General features: G+C 42.4%; 1 protein-coding gene across 4 annotated transcripts in view; it reads left to right on the top strand.

The window, feature by feature from the left end:
* DNAJB4 (DnaJ heat shock protein family (Hsp40) member B4) overlaps positions 1–14,178 on the top strand; it is a 29,343-nt gene that overhangs the window by 2,679 nt on the left and 12,486 nt on the right. For 2 of the 4 annotated variants that reach the window (XM_069981519.1, XM_069981521.1), the window contains exon 2: positions 903–1,020. Coding sequence is in view for 1 of the 4 variants with exons in the window: in XM_069981518.1 (XP_069837619.1) it covers positions 8,767–8,977 (211 nt within the window). In the remaining 3 variants the exon portion in view is untranslated. Of the gene's footprint in view, positions 1–902; positions 1,021–8,625; positions 8,978–14,178 lie in introns of those variants that run through there. The other 2 variants (XM_069981520.1, XM_069981518.1) reach the window with 2 other exon arrangements.

Raw genomic sequence — 14,178 nt, 5'->3', positions numbered from 1 at the left:
CTATCCTAAGATAATAAGAAACAAAACAATACAAGAGCAAACTAGATGGACCAGGTGGCCTTTTTTCTGCTGACGATCTTCTATAGACAATGAATGGAGGGGTGGCGGAGCATCAGGTCATTTGATCTCCATTCTTGGTGGATGTCACCACACCAATTGGCTAGCAATCCCATATCCTGTGGATAGGAGATACCTTTTAGGCACTTATCCTATGGGGTGGGGAGGGGGAATCTAGGACAAGGAGATTTTTTTTTACTTTTAAAGGGGTTTACTGAACAACCCCTATTTGGGCCCTATGACATGAAGCTGAACATAAAGTGTACCCCTGCTGGGATCCCCTGTGATCAACTATAATCTGTGGGTACACGTGGCAAGAGGTTTACCTGCAGTGCCACAACTGGAGAACTTAAAGGGGTATTCCAAGAAAAATAACTTGTCCCTTATCCACAGGATAATGGACAAGTAAGAGATTGCGGGGGTCCGACCTCCTAACCCCCTGGCGATCTCCATATCTTCTCCTGGCTTCTGTCTTATATATAGAGACGCAGGTTCAGCACATGACCTCTATTCACTCCTATGGTGGTGCCGGAAAGAGGAAAGTAAGCTGGATGAGTGCTTACTCGGCTCTTTCCGTGGCTCTAGTCATTCCTATGGAACCTCTAGAGAGAACAGCACTCATCTGGCTCACTTGTCTGTCTTCGGCGGCTCCATAGGAATGAATAGAGCCGTGGGACATAATCCATGCTGCGATTGCAGGTCCACACTTTTTTTTGGGGCTCGGATCACAGCCCTGTACACATACTGACACATAAGTGGGGCCATTGAAATTAATTGGTCATATGTTCTGTCTGCAGAACTACAGACATGTGAATAGGGCCTTATATGTTGCTTGTGTACTGCAGGAAAGGACAGATCCTCCAGAGAAGAAGAGGCTCTCTGTAAACACATTGGAACGTTTATAAGAACAATCTGACCTTCAACATGCCAGACTGATTTCGGCTATTTTGTACGTCTGTTATCGTAAGTGTATGGTAATGTTGATAGCGGAGAAGCAATCAATCTTTTATGATGGAAACAAATCTTTTTTTTTTTTTGTCACTGGGGTGAAAGAAACGACAAGTGTGTTTTGTCTTTATTAATAAGATGTAAGGTGGGATACACAAGAGGTCGGCTGGTAGACGGAGGACACAGCACCCAGGGTATATAGACGACGTCTCTGTATTGTTATGCAAAGAGGCGATGAGAGTGAACAGAAACATAAAGAAACCTGTAAACAAACGGGTATTTACTTATGTAGAGAGTCCCTTATGGGAAATAGTGTAGTAATAGTGGCAATAGAAGCTTTACAAGTTATTATAATGAGAGGAAGATATATTTTTGATACTGAGTATAATAGAATAGTCACAATAATTAATGTTTTAGATCAGAGATGGGGAACCTGTAGCCCTCCGGCTATTGAATAACTACAGTTCCCATCATGCCCGGACAGCCAAAGCTTTACTGTACATGCATGACGGGAATTGCAGTTTTAAACAGCTGAAGGGTTGCAGGCTCCCCATCCCTGATCTAGATGAAAGAATCCACAACCAATAGCAATGATTATTCTTATGAATGGTTATCAATGATCAATTTATTATCCCTATGCTCGTCCTATCAGCAATTTGTAAGCTAGCCATAGATGTAACAGTAAGTCGGATGACACATAGTCCCATGTGTTTGCCATGAGGTGAAAATATGGAATATCTAATAATAAGAGTATAGGATAATCCGTGTAACTTTTTATGTCCTTTAGAAGAATGAACAACCTGCATTAGCAAAACATTTTTTTATTTTTATTCATTTTTTTTTACTTTTTAACACGTTTTTTTAAGCAGTTTTTCTGAAGCAGTTCTGCCATATAATCCTTGGTCTTGATGAAGCTTTGGCAAAGAGGGGCACAATGTATTTTATTGCGTTGACCCCTCAGTTATTGCTTGACTTTTTTTTTCCTGTATCTGATTTATTTAAAAAAAATAAATAATAAAAAAAAAAATTTACGGCTATATTTTGGCCTTATATTGCTGTGTGTGTGTGCATAACCTTAAGCATAAGTTGACTACGATGTGAACCAGACTCGTTTCGATTATGAGCTATTCTCATACATTGGTATGTTGTCAATTGTTCAGACTTAGGGTGGGTTCACACTGCAAAATTCTCGCGGATAAACTCTGTGAAATTTCGCCGGCTGTACGCGTTCATGGACGCTCGCCTTTCCGCCGGCTCCATAGACACCATTCTATGGGCCGGTTGAATCCGCATTCCACAGAAAGAATTGACGTGTCAGTTTTTTCAGCGGAATGCGGAATCAGCCGGCCCATAGAATGGTGTCTATGGAGCCGGCGGAAAGGGGTGCGTCCGTGAGCGCGTACAGCCGGCAGAACTCCGCGGAGTTTATCCGCGAGAATTCCTCAATGTGAACCCACCCTTATGGTGCCTTTACACAGAGAGATTTATCTGACAAATTTTTGAAGCCAAACCCAGGAATGGATTTGAAAAGAGGGGGAATCTCAGTCTTTCCGTTATGACTAGAGATGAGCGAACCTGGAGCATGCTCGAGTCCATCCGAACCCGAACGATCGGCATTTGATTAGCAGTGGCTGCTGAAGTTGGATAAAGCCCTAAGGCTATGTGGAAAACATGGATATAGTCATTGGCTGTATCCATGTTTTCCAGACAACCTTAGAGCTTTTTTCAAGTTTAGCAGCCCCCGCTACTCAAATACTGATCGTTCGGGTTCGGATGGACTCGAACGCGAACCCGGTTTGCTCATCTCTAGGTATGACCTGTTCGATGTTTATAGTCTGTTCCTGGCTTTGGCTTAAAAAATCTGTCAGATAAATCTGTCTGTGTAAACGCACCCTTCAATCATGGACAATTTTTTTTTAAAAAATTATTCCTTAATTCAATTTAAAAGACTTTTTATTAATATTTGTAAATAAAATTAATTTTCTGCCCACATTTTTCATTTATTCACGTTTTTCTTCACTGTATCTTATCCTTTACCTAATCTTGTGTAGTGGTGTAGCCGGGCTCCGCCATCTTGAAGACATCACTTGCGTTTCAGGTGCTTTCCAGTGTCGGAACGTTAGTGATGTCATCAAGATGGCCCCCAGCCATACTGCACCGCTACACAGGATTAGATAAAGTATAAGATACAGACTGCAAAGGCAGTCTATATCTTCATGTATAGACTTAGGGTACTATTACACCAAGCGTTTTTTTTGACGACTAACGATAAATGATCTTAAACGACCGCTATTGCAAACAACCCGAAATCTTTCATCCAATTACATGGAACCATGATCGTTACTTATGATTGTTCTTGCGGTCGTTTTGTCATCGCTATTGCGTACGTCTCAACCATGACATCTTATTACACCAAACAATTGAATTGTTTGAATTGAATTCTATCAAACGACCAACGATTTCTCGTTGGTCGTTTAATCGTTGTCTGCTATTACATGAAACAATTATCGTTTAAATCTAACGATTTTTCAAACGATAATCGTCTCTCGTGTAATACGGCCCTTAAGGAGAGAGAAACTTTTATAATAGGGACAGTTAAAGGGGTTATCCAGCGCTACAAAAACACGGCCACTTTCCCCCTACTGTTGTCTCCAGTTGTGTTGGGGGTTTGAAACTCAGTTCTATTGAAGTAAATGGAGTTTAATTGCAAACTGCGCCTGAACTGGAGACAACAGTAGGGGGAAAAGTGGCCATGTTTTTGTAGCGCTGGATAACCCCTTTAAATTCAGGTGATAGGTTCTCTTTAAGTGATAAACTTTCCAACTGTATGCAGTCAACGATGAAATGACTAACGAAAATTTGTTTGTGTGCCGTTCATCAAATCTTTTGAGCCGACCATAAAATCATTGTTATTCATTCGTAAATTTTGTTGACATCATTCGTTTGTTATTAAGCTCATTCTTATAGAAGAGTATACAAATGATCGTGATTGCGACGGTAACTAACTGCTATCGTTCCGTGTATGATGGTAAATGATTTCAGATCGCTTACAATCGCCTATCAGAGAAAACATAAAATTGCTTTGTCTAACAGGACTCATGTTCACACAACGTCTTTCTTTTGCCATTTTACGACCATCTATTTTGGGTTGTGTATGTGATTCCCCTTGTTTTTATTTTTCACACGTCTGGGAACTGAGCTTTTCTCTTCTTTACAAAATCAATGTCAGCAATTCTACCCAGCAGGAGACATCAATAGCCAATGTATAGAGGTCTGTATGTAAATGTTGCAGCTGGGGCTTTGCAGTTTTCCTAACACTTGGCTCATTCATCTTTTTGTTTGCAGGCTGTTTTGGGTGGGTCTTATATGTGCATGTATTTATACACATCTCATTTACAATTAACTCTTTAACAGTCACATTTAAAATGGGAAAAATGTTGTAAAATGTCATATATTTTATTTTAGATATCTAATATAAGTATTATGTAAATGGTTAGGTCCATATAATGCACATTGACCCCTTAAGGATGTCTTTACATTTGGCCTTAAAGGGATAGTCTTATGATTTTTTGTTTCTTTTAAATCAACTGGTGTCAAAAAGTTAAATAGATTTGTAATTTACATCTATTTAAAAAGCAGTACTTCCAGTACTTATCAGCTGCTGTATGTCCTGTAGGAAGTGGTGTATTCTCTCCAGTCTGACACAGTGCTCTCTGCTGCCACCTCTGTCCATGTCAGGAACTGTCCAGAGCATGAGAGGTTTTCAATGGGGATTTGCTGCTGCTCTGGACAGTTCCTGACATGGACAGAGGTGGCAGCAGAGAGCACTGTGCCAGACTGGAAAGAATACACCACTTCCTGCAGGACATACAGCAGCTGATAAGTACTGGAAGACTGGAGATTTTTCTTATGTAGAGCAAAAGAAGCTAAGCAGATTGACATATAGGTTTGAGGAAAAATAACCATCAAACATGGTGTAAAGTAGAACTGGCTCAGTCGCCCCTAGCAACCAATCAGATTCCACTTTTCATTCCTCACAGACTCTTTGGAAAATGAAAGGTGGAATCTGATTGAACACCAAACATATTATTTATAAAAATAAAAATTGGTGAAATTGGAAAAAAGAATGCAATATTGTAACTTTTGGAGGGTTCCTGTGTCTACGTAATGCACTATATGGTAAAAGCGACATGATACCATTATTCTATAGGTCAGACCGAACACAACCATATGCAGGTTTACTCAGATTCTCTAATGTTTTATTTTTTTAATGAAATCCTTTTTTTTTTTGCAATTAATTATTAAAAAAATGGGCCTATTGTGACGCTTATAACAGTTTTAGTTTTTCACCTATGGAGCTGTATGGGGTGTCATTTTTTTGCGCCATGACCTCTAGTTTTTATTAATACAATATCTGTGTAGATCGGACGTTTTGATCACTTTTTATTTATTTTATTTATATATGTAATGTAACAAAAAATCAGCAATTCTGGAGCTTTTTTCCTTCCTTTGGTTTACGCCGTTAGCCAAACGGGATGACAATTGCTATATTTTGATAGATCAGACAATTACGCCCTCTACAGTATATAATATAATCATTTATTTCTTATTTTTATGTTTTATTTATATAATGTGATAGGGGGTGATTTTATTTTTATTAAGGAGGGGCTTTGGGATTTTTTTTTTTCATTTTTTTTTTTTTTTTTTACACATTTTAAGTACCCTTGGGCGACTTTTAGATGCAATCAATAGATTGCATACACTGACCATTGCTGTGCCGTAGGCATAGCATTGATCAGTGTAATAGGCGCTCTGCTTATTAAGGTTGCCTGTGGCAGACTTAATGAGCAGAGCGCCGATCAGACTGCATGGAGGAAGGTAAGAGACTTACCTTCACTTACACCTAAATACCTATATTAATATATATTATATTTTTTCATATTAGACTTCTATAAGCAATACATTGATTGCTCATAGAGATCAATGCAGTACAGTTTTGACAGCAGCATTTAAATGGTTAAATAGCTGGCACAGATGGTCAGTCTGTTTTGGCTGTAAGCAGCGTCCCCGAGCTGCCAATAGCACCCAGAAGACCCCTTTTACAGAGAAGGCTCGCATCATGAGCCCTCTCTATACCCTTTTACCAGTATATATATAAATATATATATATATATATATATATACACATATATATATATATATATATATATATATATATATACAGTGGTGCCTTGGATTACGGGCATAATTCGTTCCGGGACCGTGCTTGTACTCCAAATCCACTCTTAAACCAAAGCAAATTTTCCCATTAGAAATCATAGAAATGCAGACAATTGGTTCCACACCCCAAAATAATGATTTATTATTCTGAATAACATGTATAACTGATGAAACAAACATTGAGAAACAGCTGAATATGTGATATTATAAGTTTCTGTACAGTATAGCCATCAGCATGTGGAGTATAATGTATAGTAAGTGCATGAACCTGGAAAAACAGCAGCAGTTTGTAGCTACAGAATGGAGATGCAGATCCCCATAATGCAGCAGTGTAGTACAAGAGGCTAGAATAGAGAAGCAAGGCTGCTGTCAGAGGTTTGTGTGGTCACATGACAGCAATGGGGAAGGGGGATGTGCTCAGCATGGACCAGGAAGTGAGAATCACTGAGCTGTGCAGGAGGACAGTGACAGAAACTTTATATACAGCTCTTTGAATGGCTGAGTGTAAGTGCAGGCACATTATAGCAGTAATGGAGAGGATGGGAAACACAAGGGCTGACAGAGACTGCAGGGAGCATGAAGGAATGAGCAGGGCATATGTGGGCACATACATGCAGCGCTCTCTGTCCGGGGAGAGAGGGGTTACAGCTATAAAAAGATTTCCTCCACAGTCCTGTCCCCTGATGTAAGATCCCAGCCTGAAGTGGATCTGCCATGGTTTGTAAGGTAAATGGGGCTTTATGGGTCAGAGTACAGTGCTGTGGATCACCCTGTGCAGGCCATGCCCCTTCCCCCACTCCCTCTCCCACCCAGTACAGGAAGCTCTTAAACCAAAGCGATGCTCTTAAACCAAGTTACAATCTTGAAATACTGTGAGCTCTTCTTGCAAAATGCTCTTAATCCAAGTTACTCTTAAACCAAGGTACCACTGTGTGTATATATATATATATATAGAGAGAGAGAGAGAGAGAAAGAAAGAGAGAGAGAGAGAGAGAGAGAGAGATGTTTTTATACAGTGGGGCAGCAGTAAGGGGTGACACAACCCCTCTGCTGTCACCAGTGGCTGTGTAGGAAACTGCAGGGCTGCTCAACCCCTTTTCCTGGAACAGTTACATATCGCTAGTGCAAGGTTAGCAACACAAACCATTCCTAATGTCTATTCTAATGCATATTTGTAATAGAATAGACATTACACTTGGGAAAGCTGTCTGTGTCAGTAATGCCGCAGCGGTGGCACAGTGTAGCACAGCGAGCAGTGATTGACAGCTACTGACACAGACTGCTGCCCCCAAGTGTAATGTTTATTTTAATGATAATCTGAATTCTATAGGCATCAGAGGAGGCTGCAACACTAGTGACACAGACAGCTCCCCACAGTGTAATGTCTATTCTAATGGTAACATGTATTATATAGACATCAGGGGAGGCTGCAGCACTAGTGACACAGGCAGCTCCCCCCAGTGTAATGTCTATTCTAATGGTAACATGTATTATATAGACAACAGCGTAGGCTGCAGTACTAGTGACACAGACAGCTTCCCCAGTGTAATGTCTATTCTAATGGTAACATGTATTATATAGACAACAGCGTAGGCTGCAGTACTAGTGACACAGACAGCTTCCCCAGTGTAATGTCTATTCTAATGGTAACATGTATTATATAGACAACAGCATAGGCTGCAGTACTAGTGACACAGACAGCTCCCCCAGTGTAATGTCTATTCTAATGGTGACATGTATTATATAGACAACAGCATAGGCTGCAGTACTAGTGACACAGACAGCTCCCCCAGTGTAATGTCTATTCTAATGGTGACATGTATTATATAGACATTGGGGGCTCAGTGTCTGCATACAGTAGCAGTAGTGATATGTAACTGTCTCGGGGCTTGAGCAGACTTGCAGTTCCCAAGGCAGCCATTTGTGACAGCAGAGGGGATGTGCTACCCTTCTGCCACCAAATGAATTGTCGAAAATACCCATTTATTCTTTTACAGGTTTCTCTTTTTTATTCCACTAAAATGATTATTTCTTCTGTGCTGTGCTTTTGATGTCCTGAGAAATATTGAGTTTTTGTATTCACAGAGGTAGCTGCTATTGTCCTCATTCGATACTACACACGGTATCATCCTGCAGACGTCCAGAAAGAAACATGGTTCTCTTGCTGAGCTGCAGAGTTACACTGCGCTGCCGACACAGATGCAGCTGTCAGGGGGCAGCTCTCTGCAGCCTGTTCTATGTTGCTTGTGTCACCCGCTTTTATCCTGCTACAAAAGCCAGCCTGGCCCTGACTTAGGTAGCAATTCTGTTGCCTGTCATCTAATAAAGCTTCAGCTTGTTTAAAAAAAAACTTCTAGAAAGAGCTGGTAAATTCTGCAGGCAGCAGAGAGAGAGAGAGACGTACATGGGAGGTTGGGAGCTGATCTCTCTATATATGAGCAGGAGGGGATGGACTGGTGAGCACTCAGTGGGGGACACACTTTTTGTATCCCACTAGGAACGAGTAGCTTTGTGCATTCCAGTCCTGTTATCACAGGGGCTATGGGGAAAGATTACTATTCAATTCTGGGCATCGAGAAGGGGGCTTCGGAGGAGGATATCAAAAAAGCGTATAGAAAGCAAGCTCTGAAGTGGCACCCGGACAAGAACAAGTCAGCCCATGCAGAAGAGAAGTTCAAGGAGGTGGCAGAAGCCTACGAGGTGCTGAGCGACCCCAAGAAGAGAGAGATCTACGATCAGTACGGGGAGGAGGGTATGTACCATCTTTACGTCTCAGCAGCATCCTGGTGCTGAGGGGGTTAATGCTACAAGATCTGGAATAAGACAGGAGAATAACATTGGCAGGATGGCTGATGGAAATGTACAGGGCTTAGATGGGACATTTTTACCGCTTTGCCTTAAAATGACGTCGATTAGCTGAGATTTCGTTCTTGGGGGTGTCACGGTTGTGCGTCGGGGGGAGACTGGTTACTGCCGCTTGCCTGGGTCCACTGAGCTGAAGCGAATGTTGCTTTAAGGATTTACCAAAGCAGCTGCTGCAATCCCTCAGAAACTCATGACAACTTTAATCACACAGCGTCCGTCTATAGGCAGCTTATATGCCATATATATATATATATACACACACGGAGATGCCTTGTCACTTCTTATACTCCAGAACATGCAGATGCGGTAGACAATTTACCAAGTAACAGGGATTCAAATCTACTTGGATAGATGCAACCTGAGATACGTCAGATAGGTTTAACATAAACTTAAAGGAGAAGCCTGGCGTTGGGGGGGGGGGGGGGGGGGGGGCATAGTGGGGTCTTGGGGGTGGAGGGGGCAAAAAAATCATTACTGGCAGGAGGGGGGGGGGAATTAAAAAAGACAAAATGCTCACCTGTCCCTGTGCCTGCGCTGCATTACCAGGCTCCAGGGTCCTATCTCCCGGCTTTGGGGTACGTCATGACTCGGGTGGAGTGTCACAAGTGGGTGGCATTTATCCTGCTCAGCCAATCAGTGACTGCCGGCCCAGTTACTGACTGGCTAAGTGGAGCATCTGTCAACCGGTTCGTGATGCAGCCAGAAGGGAGTTAAGAAGACAGGCGGTTGGGGTCCAGGAGCGGGACGCGGCGCTGCAGGGGCATCGGGACAGGTGAATATGACTTCTTTTTTATATTCCCCCCACCCCCAGCCTGGAATAATTGTTTGGCCTGGCGTCGGACTTCCCTCTTAAAGTTTTTCCATCGTATGACAGATATACAGATTAATGTAAGATTAGTAGGAACCAACTATTTGAACCTCAACCTATGCCTAGAATGGAGACTGAAGGTGCCCATACACATAACACATAGATGAACATTAACTTATGTCTATGGGGGTGTGTCGTCTCTCCCTTGACAGATGATGCTGGTGTAAAGATGGATCAGGCATGGTCAATTTCAATGCTCAATTCTTTTGCTCTCCAGAGAGATAAGCCGCCGCAGCTTGTTCACGTCTTTCAAGTGAGAACACAAGTATGCATGGCCGAACCAATTGTGCATGCGTATGCAGAGGATGGGATGAATGGCTGTGGGTCTAAAGACCTTTCAGAGGACAGCTATAAAAGGTGTGTTGCGGTAGACTTTTATCAATGCTAATCAAATGCCGAACGTTCGGGTTCGGATGGACTCGAACCCGAACCCAGTTCGCTCATCTCTAGTCATCATATAGGGGCTTTCTGGTCATTTAGACCTGCAAGTCAGCTGTTTGGCAAAACTATGGATCCCTATGAACAACCAGAACCAATTGGCCCTGTTCATGGTGTAGTGGTGGCGCCAGTTACTGCACTACAGTAACTGGGGCCACCACTACCCAATAAACAGGGCCAAATGGTTCTGGCTGTTCATTGTGTACATGCTGGAGTTGGACAGGGACCCCGCCGAGCAGACATTGATGGTCTATCCTGTGAAACGCCATCAATGTTAAATCTTTCAAGCAATCTTTTCAAATCAACTGGTTTTAGAAAGTTATAGAGAGTTGTAATTGACCTCTATATAAAAATCTCCAGTCTTACAGTACTTATCAGCTGCTGTATATCCTGCAGGAAGTGATGTATTCTGTCCAGTCTGACACAGTGCTCTCTGCTGCCACCTTTGTCCATGTCAGGAACTGTCCAGAGCAGGGATTTGCTGCTGCTCTGGACAGTTCCTGACATGGACAGAGGTGACAGCAGAGAGCACTGTGTCAGACTGGAAAGAATACACCACTTCCTGCAGGACATACAGCAGCTGATAAGTACTGGAAGACTGAAGATTTTTAAATAGGAGTAAATTACAAATTAACATATCTTTGTGAAATAAGTTGATTTTTTTTTTGTGCTGACGTACCCCTTTAAGCATCAAGGGTCACAGCCTTAAAGGAGAAATCCGTCGAAAATTTTTATTTAAGTGTTGTATTGCCCCCCAGAAGTTTTACATATCACCAATATACACTTATTATGGGAAATGCTTATAAAGTGCTTTTTTTTCCAGGCACTTACTTCTGCATCAAGGCTTCACTTCCTGGATAACATGGTGATGTCACTTCCTGGATAACATGGTGGTGTCACTTCCCAGATAACATGGTGATGTCACTTCCCAGATAACATGGTGATGTCACTTCCTGGATAACATTGTGATGTCACTTCCTGGATAACATGGTGATGTCACTTCCTGGATAACATGGTGATGTCACGACCCGACTCCCAGAGCCGTGCATGCTGTGGCTGCTGGAGAGGATGATGGCAGGGGGATGATCAGTGTCCCTCTAGTGCCCTGTGTCCCTCTGCCATCATCCTCTCCAGCAGCCACAGTTCTGCACAGCACAGCTCTGGGAGTCGGGTCGTGACATCACCATGTTATCCAGGAAGTGACATCACCATGTTATCCAGGAAGTGACATCACCATGTTATCCAGGAAGTGACATCACCGTGTTATCCAGGAAGTGACATCACCGTGTTATCCAGGAAGTGACATCACCGTGTTATCCAGGAAGTGACATCACCTTGTTATCCAGGAAGTGAAGCCTTGATGCAGTAGTAAGTGCAGGAAAAAAGCACTTTATAAGCATTTCCAGTAATAAGTGTATATTGGGGATTTGTATAACTTTTGAGGGGCAATACAATACTTTAATAAAAATTTTCCCCGGACTTCTGCTTTAACAACAGACTGACTCTATAATGCATATACAGTATTATATAGGCAAAACAGCTCACGTTTAGCAGCATTTGTTAAATTTTCACTGTGCAAATGTACGTAGAATTTTTGGGAAACTCATATGACCTCTCATGTAAATCTAACCACCGGAGAAGTGATGTCACTTCAGGCTAGCCAAGGTCAAAGCGATACCTAATCTTTAGCACTGTATTCAGGTATTCAGCAGAAGAGGGTAAATCACATAGTCAAAAAACACCAAAAAAGGTTAAAAACGTTAGAAAACACGTGTGGGGGAGGGGGAGCTATTATGTCATTGCTGCAGTATTTACAGTGAACAAAGTGATGAAGTGATGTCATTGGGCCTATGAAATCCATACATGTACTGCCTATCTCTGGCCGCCGGCCCGGGAAGCTAAGAACGTTACATGATGTCATGAAATTCCAGCAGCCGTTCTTTTAACTCAATTGCAAACAGCGAATCTGAGCCAAGAGACGACGTCTGAGAAATCTCCAAAATAAGCTTTAAGGAGGCACAGCGGCTGATTCCTGCCAAGGGGCCGCACTCGAACAGCTTGCAGATTTGCAGGGTTTCTCTGTGTACGTCTTGATTATAGAGCCGCTCCGTCAGCTCTCGTAGGATCAATTACGCTGTTTGGCTGGTTAATTCTTGTAGGATCTCTTAACTTGGAAGCAGATGTGGATAATAACACGACGTGGCAGAGTTACCTATGGCTGGATTAAGATTGGTGGTGGACCTCCTATTCAGTAGCTGCGTAAACTTAAAGGGGTTCTCCAGCGAAAATCTTTTTCTTTCAAATCAACTGGTGTCAGAAAGTTATATAGATTTCTAATTTACTTCTATTAAAAAATCTCAAGTCTTCCCGTACTTATCAGTTACTGTATGTAGTGCACTCATTCAGAGTGCTCTCTGCTGACATCTCTGGCCGAGGCAGGAACTGTCCAGAGCAAGAGAGGTTTTCTATGGTGATTCAGAGATGTCAGCAGAGAGCGTGTGTGTCTGAATGAAAATAAAACAACATTTCCTGCAGTACATACAGCATCTGATAAGTACGGGACGACTTGAGATTTTTTAATAGAAGTAAATTACAAAGCTATGTAATTGATTTGAAACAAAAAGATTTTTGCTGGACAACGCCTTTAAGGCTATGTTCACACAACATTCATTTTATGAAAAGAACGGCCGTTTTCGTAGTGAAATGGGTTGCATTGAAGTCAATGCAAACAACAGCCATTGTTCACATAATGTATTGTTCAGCGGCCGTTGTTTGATACGGCTCTGTTGAAATAATTGACATGTCGGTTATTTCCGGCCGTTGTACATTGATTTCAATGCAATTTTCAATGCAACAAAGGCCATTGTTTGAAGTGTAATACAACCGCCGTTGTTTTTGAGTGCCAAACGACAACCTTACCTTGTGTGAACATAGCCTTAAAGAGGTTTCCAGGGAAAAATTGACTTTCCCCCTATCCAAGGGACAGGGGAAAAGTAGGAGGTGGCGGGGGGTCCGACCACTGGACCCTCCGCTAATCTCCGCTGTTATGAATAGAGCTGCGAGTCCGGCATCATTCCTATGGAGAGACAGAAAGAGCCGAGTACGGTGCTCTTGGTTGGTGGGGCCCAATATGGAGATTGGCGGTGGTGGTGGTGTGGTGGTACAGAGGTCGGAACATCGCAACATCCCACTTTCCCCCTATTTTGTGGATTGGAAAAGTCTATTTTTTTTGGACAACCTCTTAAAGGGGTATTCTTATCCCATATCCCTTCAGTATGCCCTAGGCCTAGGCTTAGATCTCTGAGACCCCTCTAAATCAGGGGAGTCGAAGGTGTTGCAAAACTACAATTTCCATCATGCCTGCAGGATGCCAAAGCTCCGGATGTCCAGGCATGGGGAGAAGTGTAGTTTTGCAGCAGCTGAAGGGCTGGGAGTTTGACACTCGTGCTCTAAATCATGAGAATAAAGGGACCACAGCACCGATTCAGTCTTTCTCAGCACAATGGTCCCTAGTGTGCAGGGGAACTGCTCTATTCAGGTGAATAGGATGAGGGCAGGTCCCTGCACTGCCCGGTGGCCGGGAGCGCTGCTGTGCAGGAAAAACAGTGGATGCTGAGTCAGCATTAGAACTCCTCAGACCCCTACTAGTCATAATGTTAAAATGATATGCCATTACTATATATATATATATATATATATATATATATATATATATATATATATATAACATTGTCTGCACAATCTGACCCCAATAGAGGCAACAACAGAGGATTTTAATGGCT

This window comes from Dendropsophus ebraccatus, chromosome 8 (genome assembly GCF_027789765.1).
Source record: "Dendropsophus ebraccatus isolate aDenEbr1 chromosome 8, aDenEbr1.pat, whole genome shotgun sequence".
NCBI classification, from domain to species: domain Eukaryota; kingdom Metazoa; phylum Chordata; class Amphibia; order Anura; family Hylidae; genus Dendropsophus; species Dendropsophus ebraccatus.
Note: the sequence above shows the minus strand (reverse complement) of the source record. Positions and strands in the feature narration are given on the sequence as shown.